Raw genomic sequence first — 20,154 nt, 5'->3', positions numbered from 1 at the left:
AAAAAGTGTATCACTGTGTAGTTGAGACTGACCTGGAACTCACTATGTATCCCAAGCTGGTCTCGAACTCACAGTGATCCTCCTGCCTCAGCTTCCCAAGTGCTGGGATTACAGGTGTGTGCCACCAAGGTGTTTCTTTCAGAAGATTTCTCAGTTTTTCCTGGAGCATTTGATCACTCCTTTACAATTCTTTTTACTTAGTGAATTATTATGACCATTATCATAGTTAGCCTTTAAAAAGCACCATTTATGTGTCTGTTCTTCCCTCTAGAATTCAAGTTCCTGGAGGGCAAAGTTAGTGTCTTACTCATCTGTGTAAAGTCCTTTCCTCCATGGATGCTAGTTCAGTGCCTAGCACCAAAGTGGTGCTCCAGACAAACAGATTGCTGAGCATGGTGGTGCATACTCTGCCAACACTTGGAAGGCTTGAGGCAGGATTGTTGAGAGTTCAAGGCCAGCCTGGGCTACATAGTGAGTTCAACAACAGCCTGAACTGCCTATCAAGACCCTGTCTTAAAAAAAAAAAAAGACAAGGTGATCAAATAGAAGATTTGTGAAGATTAGCATATTGATTCATCTATCTTGCAATATACAAACCAGTGCAGAAAGCATAGATGATAGGATCAGCGCAATAGCAGAGCTGGGTGTAAGCACAGTTCTCAGTTTAAGAGAGCTAAAAAGCAGTGATGCAGTTTAGTGAAATGATACCTGAAGATACGTCTCTCAAGTCCATGTGAGGCAAATATGTGTTGGACAGTCTGAAATGTGAATATCACACAACTTGTACTTCTGCTGTTGTGGTATCCTGTGACAGTCACCTCTAGAGCCACAAGAGTCTCAGACCCTTCAAACACATTTTGGTACACTAAACTTTTTTTTTTTAATTCCCCAAAAACCTCCTTAGAGAAGGAATGTTCTGAAAGCATAGTCTTGGCAGAATGTCCTGGCTACTAAGAAAATTGAGACTATGTTTCCTAGGCAGTGGGTGAGGACCAGGACTAATACTAAAGTAAGGTCTGTTCAATGTGATAAGATGGTAACAGAAATGAAATTGCAAGAGCAATCAGTTTTGAAGGTGATCTCTGACTCTGTAATATCTCTTTTCATTTTGCATGTGTAGAAGGTGACGTGTACATTAGAGATGACTCTCTGGGGTAAATATGGGTGGTGGGAGAGCAGCTTGTTGCTCTTCAGAACATGTTGTCGGTCCTTGAGGGCATGGCTGACAGAAGCGGGAGCTGGATGCTTATGTGGTAGGATGGGGAGACTGAGGCCTGCAGCTTGGGAAGGGCCACTGGAACACCACATTGCCCCTTAAGTTCTGCAGCGAGTCTCTCTGCTCTTCTCTCCTAGAGCTTCAAGAAGCCTCTGCACAAACCCAGTCCAAATTCAAAAATGAAAAGCAGAGCCGGAAGCAGCTAGAACTCAAGCTGACAACTCTGGAGGAAGAACTGTCAGATCTTCGGGCTGAGAAGGAGTCCCTGGAAAAGGTAAGTTCTGCAAGCCAAGTTTCTCTCTTCGACCCAGCTAGCCAGCATTAATAAACTCTTACATTTTCTTTTAAAAATTACAAATGTGTGTACCCATTAAAACAAGTATAAATAATACAGAAAATCATAAAATAAAAGATGTTGTCTTTGTCCCTTCTCTCATCTTTTTTTTGGGTATGGGGGCTTGAACATGGGTCCTTGCACTTGTGAGGCAGGCAGCCACACCACTGAGCTAAATCCCCAGTCCTCTCTCATCTTAAAAGTTTTTTTGGTTTTTTGTTTTGTTTTGTTTTGGTACCAGGGATTGAACTCGGGTCTTTGCACTTACAAGGCAGGCCACCAAACCACTGAGCTAAATCCCCGGCCCTCTCATCTTAAAAGTTAAAGATAACAACTATAAATACTGTAATGTATGATCTTTGCAGATTTTCTGTATGCATAAAATATCTGTACTCATTTATGCATACATATGCTGATAAAATTTTTAAACAGTAATGGGCTCATGTTTAATGCTCTCACAAAAGTATTACGGACATTTGTTATGCACAAGAATGAGGTATTGGGGGTGGGGCAAGGTTGAGGGTTGAATCCAAGTCCTGATCTTACTAGACAATCAGTCTCCCACAGATCCATAGCTCAGCATCATTTTTTTTTTGTAGCTATAGCATAATAATGAGACTATATCATAATTTATTTATTTTTTTAATGTATCAGTACATATTTATGTCTCTACTTTTTCATTATTTCAAGCTCTGTGGACATCCTTATTCTGTACGATTATTTTAGTGAATTTGTTTGAGCATTCTTAAAGGTTCAATTGGTTGAACTGGAATCATGAACCAGGGATCAAATTTGGGACCTTGCACTTGTGAAGCGGGCAGTGGAACCACTGAGCTAAATCCCTGGCCTCCCGATTTTTTTTGTCAGTATTGCCAAATTATTCTTAAGGAAAAACATGCTGCTTAGATAAGCTAATTTCTCTGTATGATAACACTTCTAATCTTTATTGGCATCATAGGTGGAATATATCTTATTTTGCTGTGTATTTTTATTAGAAGTAAATCTTTCATGTATTTAATGCCTACTGGTATTTCTTCTGTGAATTCACTTTTTAATGTCCTTAATCCCTCTTTCATATTGGTAAATTTGATTGTTAAATCCTATAAGGGTATCATTCCTCTTTTAGTCATAAATGTGGCAAATATTTTTCCATTTTGCTTTTTTTTTTTTTCAGTACCTGGGATTGAACTCAGAACCTTGCACTTGCCAGGCGGGCCCTTTGTTGTTGTTTTTTTTTTTTTTTTTTTTTTTTTTTTTTGCAGTACTGGTGTTTGAACTCATGGCTTTTGTACTAAGCTACATCCCCAGCCTTGTTTTTATCTTGAGACAGGGTCTTGCTAAGTCACTAAGTTGCCTAGGCTGAGCTCAAACTTGTAATCTTCCTACCTCAGCCTCCAGGAGTGTTGAGATTACAGGCATGCACTACCATGCCCGATTCAGTTTGCTTCTTTTAGTATATCTTATCTGTGTTGGTTGAAATTTTAATATCAAGATAATTAGTCCTATAGAACAAAATGAGAACATTTTTATCTTTTTCTATGTTCTAGAACAGTTTCAATATAAAAAGAACAGACTGTTCCTGAGAGTTCAATAAAACATTAACAAAGCCCAGTGCCTTCTTAGGAGAAAACTTGGTCTACATTTACAGTTTCCTTTATGATTTTATCAGTTTTAGTTTCACTTAAACCATTTAAGAAATTTTTTTGGCTGTTTTCAGTTTTACCTAAAACAGTTTTACTATTTCCAGTGACTATCCTTAGAGCATAATCTTTATGAACATGACATCGCTTCCTTAAAGTAAATTACAATTTGTGGAATTTCTGGGTGTGTGTATTTTAAAAAGCTTTTCAGAAGATTGCCATCCCAAAAAAGTATGTCCATTTCTTTCCCCACCAGCAAGGTGTGAAGTATTAGCTTCCCAGGGCTCTCAGCAAAGACAGGGTGTTCACTAGCTCCTAATGGAGTATGGAAGTCCTTATTTGCCTTTTCCTTATCACAGTTTTTCTTAGTCAGTAGCCAAGAATGTTAAAATATAATTCTGGAAGTGGAGCACAGACTCATCTAAGTAAATACCTCCACCATCCCTACTTATCTTCTGGTAACCAGCTAGAGCTGATAGTAGTTTTCTTATTCCTAAGAACCTCTCAGAAAGGAAAAAGAAATCAGCTCAAGAGCGCTGCCAGGCTGAGGAGGAGATAGATGAGATCCGCAAGTCACACCAGGAGGAACTGGACAAACTTCGACAGCTCTTGAAAAAGGCTCGAGTGTCCACAGACCAAGCAGCTGCAGAGCAGGTAATGGGAAAGTGAAGTACTCTGGAAATAAAAGGTGTGAAGGACTCAGAAAAACTTCTAGTTTCTTCATTATCCTTCAGTATCATTTCTTCCAGTTGATATTCTTCACCTTAGAGAAAAGTTGAAGAAAGTAATCCAAATTTATGCAGAAGAGCAGGAGTCAAATGAAGAATCTTTTTTATTCCTTTAAAAATTAGTTCATTAATATCTAATTATATAAGTAAAACATGAAAAAAATCTCTTTAAAAAATTCTAACCATGCAAAGAGGTCATACCTAGATGACCTCTAGGTCATCTTGAAGAGGACCTTGAAGAGGAGATTCATTTAGGTAATCAGGAAGGGAAGCCATGGACAGTGGCAGGACACAGCTGGATGTCCATTCCTTTTGGCAGCAGTCTTTGTCATTGTACTTTTAAAAATGTGTAAATCCATTTAATTAGAGGGCACTGGTACCCTCAATTTAATCACCTCTGGGAATTTGCCAAGGCTAAAAAAAAGTGTTTCTGAACCTAGAGTTTAGGGTACCAACCCTGAGAAATGAGAATCGCATTATGGCCTCACCTTCCAAGGACCTGGACAGTCACACCTTTATCTGGTTGGAGCAACTTTTGGAGTTCTAACAACCAGTGATATCTCCCTCCTTTCCCTCCCTCTTTTCCTTCCTTTCTTCCTTCCTCCCTTTTATTTTTGGGACAGAGTCTTGCTATGTACTTCAGGCTGGCCTTGAACTCATTACCGTCTTGCCTCAGCCTCCCAAGTGCTGGGACTACAGGCATGTGCCACCATGCCTGGCTATTCCTTCATTTAGAAAGTATATTTACTCAAAAAGTAATTAAGGTCTTTCAGGCTGTTCTTTCTTGATTAAATCTGGGCCATTCACATGTTCTTTCTCTGATGGAGAATGGGCTCCCTTCAGTGCAACAGGACCCCCTAGAATGTGGCTTCTGTTTTCTCTTGGCAGCTGAGCCAAGTGCAGACTGAGCTACAGACCCACTGGGAAGCAAAGTGTGAGCATCTTTTGGCCTCTGCCAAGGACAAGCACCTGCAGCAGTACCAGGAGGTGTGTGCGGAGAGGGATGCCCACCAGCAGAAGCTGACATATCTTCAGGAAAAGGTAGCTGCTTTCCTGGGAGTAGGCAGTTTAAGCAGCCCAGTTGACTGGAGGCCAACAGGCTGCTCAAGGCCTGTAGACCTATTTGATCCTAGACATGTTAATAGCTTGAAAACATAAATACACTGTGTCACTGTTCAGTTTGTCAGTTATCCTACATGTACTGATGTGGAGTGACAGATCACTGACTAGAAACATTAAAAACAGCATTAGTGTTTAGGAACAAGTCTTCTGTTTTTATTTGATCCTTCATTTATTAAGCAAATGTGTATTGTCACTTGTGTTCCAGCCTCTGTGCCAGAGAAAGTGCACACAAAGAACTGTTTTCAAGAATCTCACAGTTAAGAAAGGGAAACAAAGATATGCATTAAGTGCTGTGATTCCAAGAAGTGCCTAGGGGAATTGGCTTCCCAAAGGAGGTGACTCTTAAGTAGAGCCAAGGACAAGTAGCTGTTATAAGTAGGGAGGGAGGCAGAACATCTTGTTCAAAGACACTGAGATGGGATCAAGCCATCAGGCATGAAAGAGAGGTAGAAGATGGCTTAGGGTCATGGTATGAAAGTACCATCTCTGGAGGTCAGTTCCTTTCCTTAAAGTATCAAGTAAAAAACCTTTAACTCAGTGATCTTTGAAGCCGTTTTAGAGGTGAATTGGTTGCTGCTGATGTTGAATGTTTATGTGTATGTGACTATAGTTCTTACCTACTCCTTTTTGAGTTGAGTGATGAAGAAACAGACTGCTATGCATCAGTGCTCTGGGGTAGGAGCTGAGGAAGTGGTCCCAGCAGACTTATGTGAGGTTATGACTTGATGCTTATAATTTCTCCTCTACTTAGGTTTCCTAATCTTTACATAGTAGTCCAGATTCCTGAGGCCACAACCATGGTATGTTTGTTTTGCAGTGTTTAGCCCTTCAAGCCCAAGTCACATCCCTCATAGAACAAAATGAACAGCACATCAAGGAGCTAGAGAAGAACAAATCTCAGAGGTCTGGGGTCGAAGTGGCTGACCCCTCAGAGAAGGTGAGCTAGTACTTTATTTTGAAGAAGCAGCAAACTCTATCACATCAAGGGGTGGAATGTGCACATCAGGCATTCAGAAAGCATATGGCCAATATGTTTCATTGTTGATTTAAAAATTAACCCTTTGGAACCTTTGACTCTGGCAATTCCAAAATGGGCCCTATTTTTCTGAGCCTTTGATGGACACAGGAAGTGCCTCTGAATCACAGAAGAATGGAGGGTGGCTTTGTGCTCAGCATTCAGTGCCCACTAATCCTAGGGAATTCTCCTGGCTAACCCTTCTGTCAAAATGTGCATGTTATTTAACATTCTCCACAGCAGCAGCTCTCAGTATCTCCATTCTTGACCAGCTGTGTAGAATGTTAAGATGGTGTCGTTTTAGCTTTCCAGACCTGTCTGTAGAATTTCACTGGATCTCTTAATGCATTGATTTTGGTAGCATGTTTTTGATAATCACACAGGTCAAGAAGATCATGAACCAGGTGTTCCAGTCATTACGGGGAGAGTTTGAGCTGGAGGAATCCTACGATGGCAGAACAATTCTGGGGACCGTCATGAGTACAATCAAGGTATAGCCAGCTAGCTGCTGACTGTTTCTTTGGAATAGTATTTTGCTTTAAGTACCCTGTAAAGGACTGAGAGTAAGACACTTTGCTGATCATCAGTAACTGGTTTTTCCTGGAATGATTGTTCTTGGCTGGATATGCCAGCCTCTTCCAACAAGAAGGGGCACAGTCATTTGAACTAGTAGACAGCTGTGTTAATGTGGACTGAGAAACTAGCATGGCTTGCTGTCTTCTTTTAGTAACCCATCTCTTCCTTCTTGGCTTTTGGACAGATGGTGACTTTGCAGCTGTTGAACCAGCAGGAACGAGAACAGGAAGAGAGCAGCAGTGAGGAAGAAGAGCAGCCTCAGAGACCATCCCAGGAGCAGTCAGGCCCAGCCATTCCTAGGCTGTCTCCACCCCTGGTTAAGGAGAGACAGGAGGCCCCAGTGGTGCCAAAGGAGCAGGTAGTTGAGGAGGCTGTCTCGTTGCCTCTGCAGGCACTCGCCACATCCCAGGATGATGTACAGAGAAGGGAAGGGCCATCCTCAGAAGCAGAGGCGCTCTCAGAGATCGAAGATGGTTCTCTCCCACCTGAAGCAGCTTGCATTCCAGCCCACAGATTTCTGGGGCTGCCAACTTCAATTCCCCCTAAGCCTCCAGGTCCCGTAACTATAGACTCTGAGTGTGAGGAGACACTTGCTGCCTCCCCAATGGCAGCCAAGCCTGACAACCCACTGGGAAAGGTGCATGTTGGAGAAACAGCCCCACATGGCCCTCTACAGGAATGCTCTGCGACAGTGTTACTGACTCCAGACCCAGAGAAGGGGGACCCACCAGCATTGGAGCCTGAAAGCCCAGGAGATAAGGATGTCACTGGTCTGTGTGAAGCACTATCAAGCACAGAGGCCAGTTCTGTAGCTACAGAGGCCACCTTCGGACCCAGCCACAACTCTCAGCATTCCAGGTATGTTCCTCTAGGCAGTGTCAGTGGCTATGTGTGGAGGTTTTCTCTATTTTGTCCAGTGGTGGAGACTCATCACTTAGATAACTGACTAGGTTATTCATTCATTCACTTGTGTACATCTACCATGTACAGGGCTCTGTGGTAGCTGTGCTGGTGGTAAGGTAGTCAGGGCAGATGTAGTTCATGAGTTTTAAAAGTTTATAGTTCAGATGATCAGAGTGGTGACTCCTATAATCCCAGCTCTTAGGAGGCTGAGGCAAGAGGATCACCAGGAGTTTGAGGCCAGCCTGGACTACATAGTGAGCCCAAAGCTAGCCAGAACTAAGTGAGACCTTGTCTCAGAACAGAACACAAATTAATTAATTAACTTAAAACTTACAGTCCAACGGGGAAAACAAACAAATATGTACTTACGTATTATAAAAGTAGGGTAGGTGCTAAAAGAAACAGGGTGCTATAATAGAGAATAGAGCTGGATGTTCTAAATTAGAAAGGGTGGTTAGGAAAGGATTTGGGGAATGTAACATCTCAACTGAGACCTGAGGATGGAAAGGAGCCATTCATACCAAGAGCAGGAAGAAGAGACTGCAGAGAGAAAAGTATATGCAAAGGCCCTATGGTAGACGGATCTGAAGAAAAAAAGGTACTGTAAGTAGAAGGTGAATGGTGTTTAGCTGAAGTCAGAAAACCAAGTAGGGGTAGGATACATGCGATTGTGTCACTGTTAAAAGTTTGGATGTGATGTGAGGCAGTGAGAGGCTGTTAAGGGGATTTAAGCAGAAGAGTAATGTCTAATCTGTTAGCTTTAGAGGACTGTCTGGCTGTCGCCTGTGGAAGGTTCCATGGCGGGCTGGGGAACAGCCACTGGCATAAAGGGGGAGGAGTTCCTGACTCCAGTTCCTCACCCCGGGACTGGTGACCCTCACAGCTGCTAAGCCCTGTGGCATGGAGCAGGAACAGCAGCACTGTCTGACTTGATTTTCCTTCAGTTTTTCTGGAGACAAAGAGGAAGAACTGTTTCAAGGAGCAACTTTGAAACTTCCAAGGCCCAAAGCACAGCCTGAAGAGGAGGATGAAGATGAGGTGGTAAGGAAATCCCAGGCCCTGCCAGGTTCTCACACCAACACCTGGGGACCCTTCCCCACTGGCACAGAGAAGAGAAGTGGAGTCTGTTGGTGGCCCCCTGCCTGGACTCTGTGTACAGGGCCCTGCGGGAGCAGACTTGGGGCTGGGAGAGCGCGGCTCTGTAAGCATGGTGGGGATGGTCAGATACCGCTTTACTCTTAAAGGACAATCAGAATCTCTGGCCACATAGAAATTAGTTCCACTTGAAGTGAGGAATTGTGGGCTGCTTTAGCCCTGCACTGACATGTGAAAGCCTCAGGTTTCCCTAGATCTGCTAGGATATTACTTATATTTTAGAATTGGGAAGGACTTTGAAGATCACCTTATTGGTATCTTTATTTGACAAAGAAACCAAGGCTCAGAAGGATAACTTACCTAAAGCCACAGAGGGAGTTTATGGTGGGGTGAGAACTGAAACCCCAGGCTCCTAAGACACCTGTTTCCAAGCACTTTTGGTTACTTAGCTCACTTCCAAGCTGGTGTCTTGTTTTGTCACCACAGCACCCAGGCAGTAGATGCTTCACTATCGAGTGTCACCTCACTTCACAGAGCACGAGAGTGCAAGGCCAGCAGAGTAAATTGCTAGCAGAGCCTGAATTGGAGCCCCAGTTGATGCACCTGCCATGCCCCATCATGCTAGGTTAAACACTGTGGCTGGCTGTGGGCCACTGTGACTGCTGTGGGAATTTCAGATGTGAAGGACAGATAGACTTCAGTCCACATTTCCAGGGATAGAAATGCAAGGTTGAATGGAGGCTAGTTGTGTTCCATCATGTGTCACTGAGTGAGTGACAGATCTGGGATCCTGCTTGTTTATACCACAGCCCTTTTCTTTTGCCTCTCTTGCTTTGAGGGAAGTGTACAACTCCTCCCATTAGCTTTTTCTTAAGAATTAAATTTTGATTTGAGAAAACCAAGTACAAATTTTGCACTAAAAGGAAAAGGTGGGGGGTACATATCCCAAGTGATTGTCCTATGTATAGCTGGAATTTTTTAGATAGCAGCATATTGTTGGTGTTGATGCTAACACCACCAAGTTAACATCTGTTTCTAGTGTGGAGTGAAACTATTTCACATTCTCATTTAATCCTCTACTAATCCAGTGAGGTAAACACTTTTACCCCATTTTATAGATCAGAGCCCTGAGGCACAGAGAGGTTAGATAATGTAACTCAGATTTTATGGCTGGTGAACAGCCAGAGCCTTAAAAGAAAACAGAAGGTGTGAGCTACACTTAAGTCCTGTTCTGTCAGAATTTAGAGATCACCTCATTAATGCCCAGAGAAATACAAGTTCTTTTATCAGGTGGATAGTGCGATTAGCTCAGGGGCCTCTGTACATACTGCCTTCCATGAGCCTGGCTTTCATGGAGACTGATTCTGGTCAGTAGAAGCTCACGGAGCAGAAAGTATCTTAACAGAGACTATTTGGTTCATGCCTATCTCCTCAATCCCCACAGCCTCCATAGGACTTCTTCTCTGCCAATCCAGAGAGAAAAAGCTAGGAGCCCATGTCGTGAAAAGGCTGGGAGAACCTTTTACATGGCTCCTGTGTTAGTCAGCTTTCTGTTACTATCAGATGATACCTGAAATAATGAGCTTATAAAGAAAGGAGGTTTATTTTGGCTTATAGTTTCAGGGATTTCAGTTCTTGGTTTATTGGCTTTGTCACTTTTGTGCCTAAAGCAAGGGAGAACATGGACAGAAAAAAATCGTTCACATCATGGGATGGGGGCAGAGAATAAGGAAGAGGATATGGGGCCCTACCATCAGCTCCAAGGGTTCCCCTCCACCATCCAAGACTTTCCTCCAGGCCATATCTCTTAAAGTTTCCACTATCTTGCCGGGTATGGTGGCGCACACCTGTAATCTCAGCACTCAGGACTGAGGCACATCTTAAAGTTTCCACTATCTTGCCGGGTATGGGCGCGCACACCTGTAATCTCAGCACTCAGGAGGCTGAGGCAGGAGGATCACTGTGAGTTCAAGACCAGCCTGGACTACATAGTGATTTCCAGGTCATTCTCAACTACATAGTAAGACCCTGTCTCAAAAACAAAACAAAAAAAAAGTTTTCACTATCTCCCAGAAGTGCCAGTCTGGGGACCAAGCCTTTAATAATGAGGAGTTTTTGAGGGGACACTTAAGGTCCAAACTATAGCATTCCTTAATCCCCTTTATCTCCCTGCCTGATTAGAAGGAGCAAGAGTGAAGAGAGACCAGGGTTGTGGGTAGCTGGGCCCTGTGTCCCTGGGTTTTCTTCCGATTTGGGGTTTCTCCACTTGTGAATGTCGCCAAGCCTCTAAATTCAACTCTTTTTCAAATGATGAAGCCACATCCAAAGCCAGTCAGGCTACTAGCTTAGGCCACAACAACTGTTGTTTCAATGTGATGGTATTCTTCCCAACCTCCTGTCAACTCCTGCATCCTTTCTCCTCTCTCAGGGCTCTTTTTTTTCTGTTTCTTTCTCCTACTCCCAACTCTCCTCTGTGACTCTTTTCTGCACAGGAAATGTGAGTTACCACATGAAAGGAAAATCTGTCAAATCAATACACATGCTTCACAAATAAATGACAAAATTAGCCAAACAAAGTTGGTCTTTTTGTCTCTGTTGCAAGACTACTTTCCTCTTTGCATGCCGTCTCAGCTTTATCTGAAAGCCTAGGTTGCAGGCCTCTGGGCTGGTTCTTCCAGTGCACTTCCTTTCCAACCTGGAGCCTGGGACAGATGCTGAATCACTTCACCTCACAGGCAGGAAGTCCAGCCAGGTCGGAAACAAGTGAGGACTGACTACTCTTTCCTGTTTTGTCAGAGCATGAAGGGACGCCCGCCCCCAACACCCCTTTTTGGAGATGACGATGATGACGATGACATTAGCTGGCTGGGATGAAGACCCAGGAAACTGGTGCACAGATTTCTCTACCGGCCCTTCCCAATAAGCATGATTTTGCACAGCCAGCCCTGGGTCTAGGCGAGCCACAGGGTGAGGTCAAGGTGAGCAGTTCAGATACCTGAGTTAGCCTCTCAGGAGCCCCCACCTGGCCTGGTGAAGAAGATCATGACTCTGTCTTCACAGCTGGTATTTGGGAGCAGCCCACTATGGTCTTGCCTGCAAGGTCCATGTGGAGGAAGGGCTGCAAGGTTCCTCTCCAGCTAGTCACCCACAAGAGTCCTGCCCTCTCCCAAGCTTTTTCTTCTCTTCATTCACTCAGAATGACCTGAGGGTCCTACTTCATCTGTCAGCCCAGCTGTGCCCCAGCAGTAAGATCTGTCACCAGGGTGTCTCAGTGGAGAAACAAGGGGAAACCACACCATCTCCTTCCCTGTTCAGTCAGCAGCCTGGCTGCTCTCCTAGGATATGTATCTTTTTTCTCTGCCTTAAGTCTTATATAAGAGTTCAATGAGTATTTGAAATTAACAAAACTAAAATAAATGACTAATGAAACTTGACTCGGCCCTTGGGGAAAAATTGGTTCTAAGGGCTGTCGGTGCTTCTCTTTGGAATCTAAGGGTGGGAGTTATAAATAGACCTGTTAATGTGCACAAAATTGTCATGACCCCGTTCCCTCTGGTGCCTAAACCTTCCAAAGAAGGGTGCCACTAGCTATCCCAGCTCCTCCCAGCTGCATAAGGCTTAGGGACTCGTGGTTATGAGGACTGGTCCTTAAACCACTTCTCCTGGGTAGGCTGTTTGAGAAGGTGGGAGGGTTCCCAGTTCCTGTTGTTCTTGGCACCTGAAAGATTCTTCACTTTGGGAGCAGCTTCCATTTTCTCTGAAAGTGGGGTCAGGATTAATGCAGAGGACAGCAGTGAGAATGTATTTATGACCATTTTATTCATTTTAGGGTTTTCCAGAGACCATGTAACTAGTCTTCAAAAATAAAAATATTGCTGACTTTAAATGTTTGTAAGATAGGAACCTGTCTGGGAGAGATAATGCACTCCTGTAATCCCAGTATTTGGGAGCCTGAGACAGGAGGACACTATGAGTTCAAGGCCAGCCTGGGCTACATAGAGTTCAAGTCTAGCCTAAACCACATAGCAAGATCCTGTCTGAGTGTGTGATAGGAACCTGAATTCCACTGTTTGGCCCCGTATCACCTTTGTAGGCTTTGTGCCTGTCTCCCCAGCGTGGGCCTGGAAGGCATTGAGAATAACCAGGTATTAACTTTTGTTATTTTAACAAATACATGCTGCTGGCTGGCTCTGTACATAGACTGTTTCTGTCTCCAGCGGCCACTGCAGAAGACATGAAGTGTTACTCCCTTTTACAGAGAAGACTCAGGCTTAGAGAAGTAAAGTAACCTCTCCAAAATTATACAGCCAGTAAGCCATAGAAAAAGAGATTCAATTCCTTGCTGTCTGATTGGACAGCCTGGCTCTAGGTCACCACCATTGCCAGACTGTCATTGGGTTAGGAGGAACAAGTTATGCAGAAAAGACTAAGATTGTACATATATCAACTCCCCAGATGACTGTATTCATTATATATCCAAACACACACTAATAAAATATGGACTTCTAGGCCCTTCCTGGCATCTCAGGTGAGAGAATTCTACCCCTTTATTGTAAGATACAAATACAAGTTTTTCAGTCTTTGCTTCATTATTCCATGAGTGTTGTGTGGCCTCAGCCAAGTTACTTACCTTTTCATCTTCAGCCCTCTCATGAAAACAGAGCTGAAGAAAGATTCTAGCTGGGCATGGTAGCACATGCCTGTAATCCCAGCACTTTGGAAGGCCAAGTTAGCAGGATCACAAATATAAGCCCAGCCTGAGTAATTAGCTGACACTGTGTCAAAATTTAATAAAGGCCAGGGTGGTAGATCAGTGCAAAGGCTCTGGGGTCTTTAGTACAAAAAAAAAAAAATAGAAAAGGAAAAAACCAAAATGAAAGCTGGCTTTGTGGCCTATAGCTGGGTGAGTAGTTTTTTTTTCAACTTCCTCATCTATAAAACAGGAATAGTTCCTGTTTTTGTTGTGAGAATTAAATGAGTTAATGTTTGTAGAATACTTAGAACACTGGCTGGCACACAGTAACTACTAATATAGATGTTAAATTTTAAAAAATTGGCCAGGTATGGCGGTACTTACCTGTAATGCCAATATTTGAGAGGCAGAGGCAGGAGGATCATTAATTAGTTTGAGGACAGCCTGGACTACATAACAAGATCCTGTCTCAAGAAAGGATTAATTTTTTAAATTAAGTAGAAAATACCACTTTTTGTGACTTGGCTCTGAAGGCTGTAGAAAAGACAACCGTGGATTTCTTTTACTAAGTCTAATGTATAATCACTTTCTGTAGCCCAGACTTTAAAAAATATTTTAGGCCTCTCTCTGCTGTGAAAGGCACATTTCAGGACTGTCAGACTGAGGAGTTGACCCACTACCCGTGAAGGTGCCCACTGCAGCAGTACACCGGGAAAAAACTGAGGTCAGGACTTGATGACAGATGACTGAGCCTCTGCTGAACCTTTCACCTGTTGTTGCCCAGACAGCTCTCCAGTTCCCTGCATGCCTGAGAATGTGCCAGGCAGTCCTAGAGGCGTCACACACTCCACAGAAAAGGAGTCGTATTTGTGCTTCTTCCCCCACAGAGCACAGGTGCGAATATCCATGACAACACAGCTGCTTGTGTCTTTTATTACTGGGTCTTATTAAGTGAGCACTGACAGATGCTTGTTACGTGAACAGAGAATGGTAGGTTGGCATCTTGGGGTGCCTACCTGTAGACACAGTGTTTCAGCCTCAGTTTCTCTGAGCACAGAACTGTTGACTTCAACAGACAGGCTCAGGCCTCCATCACAGTGTGCCTCCAGTTCCATTTGCACCCCCCCAGTCCTGCAGTCCTGATAAGGGTTAACTGTTGGAATAAGGAGAAACAGACCAATAGTCACAGCCTGTTCAAAAATATATATTTATTAAAATGTATCTGTTTTAACTCCCAAAGCTTAAGAGCATCTTTTCATCTAGCCCATGAGGTCCTTGAGCGTCGATGTTACAGTATGCAGCAATAGTTTTCTCTCCCTGGGACTCTTCCTTTTCAGTAAAGTGAAGAAGTTCAAATGTCCAGAGTCCATCTAATTCTAAAAGGGCACCAGCTTTGGTTTGACTGCTTCCTGCTTCCTCAGTGAATACCCCATCACCATGACTGAATAAGGGACTGAATCATGTTTCCCCATAAGGTCATTACGAGTGAGCAGTAAGTAATAAATAAAGAACACTAAGCACTGAACAGTATTAAATGCGGTTCTCTGTTCTGCATAAGACAGTATCTGGGTGGGGGTGTCATTAAGGCATGACCTCCCTCAGGAACAGTGTCCACAAGACTGACCTCCCCCGGCAGCCAGGGCCATCTGATGTCAGGAGCTCGTTCTAACCAGACAAGCCAGAGCCTTTCTAACTCCTGAGTCTTCCTTGAATTGGTGCTTATTCACCCCTCAAGAAAGGGAGACAGGTCTCAGCAGATGTTGCCATCCATCATGTACAAAATACAATCACTTCATTAAAAATTTTGTCTTGTATGAATGTGCAAAATTGCCAACCAGGAGTCCAATGGGAAAATGAAAAATCTTGGTCCACATCCACTGAAGAGACAGTCTTCATGTGTTCAAAGGCAGAAAGGTGAGAAAAAGGAGCTAGCATGGTCTCTGTCCCCCACGGACAGCTCAGCCGAAGATGCTCCTGGAGATAAGGCACACAGCAGGTCCAGGTTTCACAGCCATGGTCACCCAAGCCCATCTCCCTGTCCTGAGGATCTTTGGGAAAGTCTGCGTCACAGCACTGTCATCTGTCACAGGCTCTAGCTGCTCCATCTGTCCCCTAGTCACAGCAGCCTTCTTAAGGTACCACGCTAAGCCCGGGCCTGTCAGCTGGGCAGTGCCCTCCGAACTCCAGGGGGCGAGTGCTGGCTTTTGCCCAAAGTTGCTGGGAGCTGGGCAGGCAAGGAACAACCACCAGGAGAAAAAGCAGCTGGAAGTATGATGTCTGGAAGAGGGGACTCTGGCCCCGCTCCAGCCCTTCAGGCCTGCTCATCATCTGCCAGCTAAACCTTGCCAAGAAGCGGGTACATTAGGTAGTAGCCCACAGCTGAGCCCAAGACCACACCAAGGAAAATCCAAGCATTGTAGGACATCACAGCCAACATCATGAAGTAGCCAATGATCACTTGAATGACATGGACTAGAGACTGGCCAAAATGACACAGAAGCCACCTAGACGAGGAGGAGAACCAAGTTAATGTTGGTAATGTGCTAGAGGCAAGGAGCTCCCATCAGAGAGCAAGCCCTTGTGTTATAGCTTAACATGCTCAGCCCAAGAGAGCTTACTTTTTAAAGAAACATCACTACATTTAGCTCTGAGCTTCCTGGTATCCTAGGCAAAAAGGGAAATAATATAAGTGCTCTGTCTTGTCTGATAAGGAATACAAGGAAATCAGTAGTGCAGATTTTACATTTTTTTACCCTGAATATCCTGTGAGAGGTAGGATGACAATGGAAAGAGCAGACACTGGTGGGAGATCTAGGAACAGGCCTAAATCTGGCCTAGCATAAATGTTTTAATGTCTCTACATGTTAAATTCCTCATCAGTACAACAGGAATAAAACTCTTCCCTTGCAGGATGGTTGGGAAGACTTGAGACACCCAGGTAAGCTTCCTGGTGATGGTGCAGGCAGATGTATTAAGCACCCAATGAGGCTGGAGAGAGGACAGACTGGGGACCTAAACAGGTGCCTGATCTAAGTGGAAAGAGAGAAAAATATGCCTCCCCTCACCCACGAAGTTGGTTACATGGCTGACAGCAGTTCTTAGCATTTGCTTTGGGACAGCTGCAGATGCAGCTGGAAGCCTAGTGAGGCTAGGCTTTGGAAGCCTAGTGAGATGTGGAAGGGCTGAATGGTCATTCATGCTGCTGGGCAGAGCCTGTAGCAGAGTTCTTAGTAAAGTTTTGTTTTGTTTGGGGTTTTTTTTTGTTTTGTTTTGCTTTGTTTGTACCAGGGATCGAACTCGGGACCTTGCACTTGCAAGGCAGGTGGCAGCACCACTGAGCTAAATCCCCAGCCTATCAGCAGATTTTTGAAGGTCACAGGTCTCTGCAGATATCCTGAGCCTCCCAAGTGGCTGTTGATACAGCTTTGGGCAAGGTAACAGGGACAGTTCAGCTCTAGATCACCAAACTATCTGTAACCATTTTAGCAAGTCCTGCTCTTTTCCTGGGCCTTCATTTCCTTGTCTCGGGACTAATGCTGTCTGGGCCTAGCTTACTCCTCAGGGTGATGTAAGGACTCTGCCCATCCCCCACAGCTAGTGCCTGTACCTGGGGGTGGTTCTGCTGGCCAAGAGTGAGTCTGAATCCACAGAATCCCGCTCTCTCTCCAAGATGTGCTCCTGGCTGGTGGGGGTACGCAGGCTCGACAGAGTGTGGTAGAGGAGCTTGGCTTTGCCAACCTTGATACCTTCATACAATACAGCCAAGAGCAGGACTACCAACACCGAGAGGGCCATGCCTGTTGAGAGAATCAGAGTTAAGAACTAGGTTCTGGTGGTGTATGTACAGTAAGGCGACTAGAGACGTTGATAACTATCTGTAGAATTCAAAAAAGCAAGCTAGAACAAAGGATTGTAGATGTGTTTACCACATCTACACAAAGAATTTATGTTTCGGTAAATCTACTTACACTGATTTGAGCATTATATGATATATACATGTATCAAAATATCACACAAATATGTACAATTTCTGGAAGGGACGGAGGGGCCAGTTTGCAGAGACCTGGCCCACCCCCTTAGCAGTCTGCACAAATATATCGTGACATGGGTGTGTACAGCAAGGTCCTACTCAACGTGGACATACCAGAAAGGTCTGGAAGGAAAGACACACAGTACAGGAGGGATAACTGTCTCAGCAAATTTGGATACAGGTGGGCTTTTACTTTATTGCATAATTTTCTTATTATTTTTTCTGTCTTTTATAGTAGAGAAAAACCCAGTAAGTTATTTCATAGAAAACAAGTCCTTACTACAGCTGCTGTGTAAAATTAACTGCTAGTTCTACTTTATTTTCACAAGTGAGAGATGTGGTCCAGCTAAAGTTTTTTGTTTTTGTGGTACATGGGGTTGAACCCAGGGCCTTCACACTGAGATACATTCCCAGCCCTTTTTTTATTTTGAGACAGGGTCTTAAGTTGTCCAGACTGTACCCAAACTTGCAGTCCTCCTCCTTCAATCTCCCAGAGTGCTAGGATTACGGGCATGTACCACCATGCCTGGTTTCCAGGTATTTTATGGGGATCTGTGATGTAGTAAGAAATATGTATTTAGTTTCTGCCCTGGTTTCCTGGCACAAAGCTTCTAAAACCCTTGGAAATGGGCTAGAGTTGCCCAGTGTTGCTTCTATGATGACTAAGTGTCTGGGGCTCCAGACAGCCTCAGGGCCGGGGGTTACCAGGTGACTAGAGGATTGTAACTTTCAGTCCCTCCCTCAACCTCTGGAAAAGGAAGAGGGACTGAACATTAATCATCAGTGGCCAATGACTTAAATCAATCATACCTATGAAGCATTTCTCTGAATTCTGTGAGCCATTCTAGCAAAAATTAGTCTGAAGGAGGGGTTCATGGGACCTGATTTTATAGCTGACTGTTCACAGGCATAGGAGCTAATATGGGGTTTACAGCTGATATCTGGAGGGGGGAAGTCTTGTAGGATGATGCTCTTAACCTGTGGGATGTGTGCGTCTGATTAGTGTGATAAATGAATTGCAGGACACTCAGCTGGTATCAGAAAACTCAGTGCAGGGGTTGTGGTAGGGGCTACAAACCTGGCCTGTACTGAATGGGGAAAAAGGTAAAAGAGTAGATTGGCTTTCTTCCTCACAGAAGAAATTATCTGCAAAAGACGCAGGATTCAAAAACATAAAATTATAGGCAATTGCAGTCACATGGTAAAAGTTCAAATAGTGAAGAAGGTTGTAAGGGAAAAGTCAGTCTTTCCCCCAGCCCAGCTTCCCAGAACCCTGATCATCCTCCCCAGAGCAGCCTGTCATCATGTCTGTACCAGTCTTCATCTGTCTAAATGACACATCCTGTCTCTGTGCACTCTCCAGCATCTGATTTCACCATGCAGCTGTACCTTATATGTGGGGTTCACACAGATCTGCTTGATTTTTCCCAGTGGCTCCACAGTATCTGTAACATTTTATTTTCTAAAGATGGCCACCCCACTATCTAATCCCACCTGTTCTTAGAATGTTAACATTCCTGCCACCAAGTCGTGGGGACCAGTGTTCTCCCTGCTTTAGCCTAGGAACACCTTTGTGACTGCCTCAGCCAATAAGGTGGAAGTCATGTGATTTCCAAGGCTAAATCTCAAAAACCTCAGTTTTCCCTTGTTCTCTTGGGATAATCATGTTTAGAACCTAGCCACCCTGCCACAAGAAAGCCTAGGCCAAAGGAAACACCACATGTAGGTGTCTAGCCAAGACCCCCTGGCCAAAATCCTAGCTCATATCCAGCATCTACCACTGGATATGAGGTGAGAGACCCCAAGATGGCTCCTGTTCCAGCCACTGTGTGACAACATCGCAAGAGAAGAGAGGCCTTCAGTGAGGATCACTCAGCTGAGCCCAGTCAGCCTACAGATTCTTGAGAGAATGATAAAATGACTAATTTATTTGATCTATACCTCCAATGATGGATGTTTGGGCTGTTTCTAGTCTATTTTTAAGATTTGTTGGTTTTTGTTTTTTGAGACTGGGTCTGTAGTTCAGCTAGCCTTGAACTCATGGTGATCCTCCTGCCTCAGCCTCCAAGTGCTGGGGGTTTCAGGGGTACCACCATGGCTGGCAAGATAATTAAGTTGAAAAATAATTCCATCATGAATTAGTATCAAACTCTGCCTTTTCAAGTCAAAGGAATAGCTTCCCTTTCAAACTGGTGTCTCATGAGGTCCAAGGCTGCAGAGGCTGCTGTGGGCTTCTGAGCCAGTGCTGGACGATAAGCCCAGAGGACAGAAGTGTCAGGAAGCCCAGGAGGCCTCAATCTAGTTCTGGCTCCAATGCTTACTTATTGTGTTCCCCTGCATGAGCCTGTGCCCCTCTGGGCTTTAGTTCCTTCCCACTGGAACAGGGAAAAGCTGTCTTCCCGGCCTCTCTCCAGGCCTTGTGAGGATCCATAAGATAATGGAGCCCTTGACAATCAGAAGGATAGTGTTGCTAATGGAACCGTAGTTGCAGAGTTCCTTTTCAGTGTATATGGTGGAGGAATGCTGCTCTCCACTGCCCAGCACTACAAGGCTTCCCAAGCTACAAGTCTGAGCTTCCCAATTCTTACCTGCAGGACTGTGAACACTCCAGAAATCAAACAGGAGCATGACCTTATCTGAGAAAATGAAATGCATCTGAAAGAGAAGGGAATCTGTATCACAGGGTGCTTCTGGCAATGGAAGTCCTGGTTCCTAGTGCTCTCCAGAAGCTTCTTCTATAGGCCTAGAAAAACAAGGTCACAAGATTTACAGGCTGAAAGGTCCATGAAAAGGCTATACAGG

General features: G+C 44.3%; 2 protein-coding genes across 3 annotated transcripts in view; one reads left to right on the top strand and one right to left on the bottom strand.

Moving 5' to 3' along the window:
• The window catches only part of Fkbp15 (FKBP prolyl isomerase 15), a 56,941-nt gene extending 43,180 nt beyond the window's left edge, over positions 1 to 13,761 (top strand). The window contains exons 21-29 of the mRNA XM_033758985.1: positions 272 to 315; positions 1,281 to 1,490; positions 3,689 to 3,844; positions 4,807 to 4,959; positions 5,858 to 5,977; positions 6,439 to 6,546; positions 6,816 to 7,489; positions 8,479 to 8,575; positions 11,426 to 13,761. Coding sequence (XP_033614876.1) covers positions 272 to 315; positions 1,281 to 1,490; positions 3,689 to 3,844; positions 4,807 to 4,959; positions 5,858 to 5,977; positions 6,439 to 6,546; positions 6,816 to 7,489; positions 8,479 to 8,575; positions 11,426 to 11,503 — 1,640 coding nt within the window. The 3' untranslated portion in view covers positions 11,504 to 13,761. The remainder of the gene's footprint in view (positions 1 to 271; positions 316 to 1,280; positions 1,491 to 3,688; positions 3,845 to 4,806; positions 4,960 to 5,857; positions 5,978 to 6,438; positions 6,547 to 6,815; positions 7,490 to 8,478; positions 8,576 to 11,425) is intronic.
• A 146-nt stretch (positions 13,762 to 13,907) lies between these two features.
• The window catches only part of Slc31a2 (solute carrier family 31 member 2), a 66,204-nt gene continuing 59,957 nt past the window's right edge, over positions 13,908 to 20,154 (bottom strand). For both annotated transcript variants that reach the window (XM_010639369.3, XM_010639368.3), the window contains 3 exons: positions 19,941 to 20,007; positions 16,930 to 17,119; positions 13,908 to 15,826 (listed from right to left, as the gene is read on the bottom strand). In XM_010639369.3, coding sequence (XP_010637671.1) covers positions 15,658 to 15,826; positions 16,930 to 17,119; positions 19,941 to 20,007 — 426 coding nt within the window. In that variant the 3' untranslated portion in view covers positions 13,908 to 15,657. The remainder of the gene's footprint in view (positions 15,827 to 16,929; positions 17,120 to 19,940; positions 20,008 to 20,154) is intronic.

This window comes from Fukomys damarensis, unplaced genomic scaffold (genome assembly GCF_012274545.1).
Source record: "Fukomys damarensis isolate Sample0158 unplaced genomic scaffold, DMR_v1.0_HiC HiC_scaffold_36, whole genome shotgun sequence".
Taxonomy (NCBI): domain Eukaryota; kingdom Metazoa; phylum Chordata; class Mammalia; order Rodentia; family Bathyergidae; genus Fukomys; species Fukomys damarensis.
This window is presented reverse-complemented; position numbering and strand designations above follow the sequence as displayed.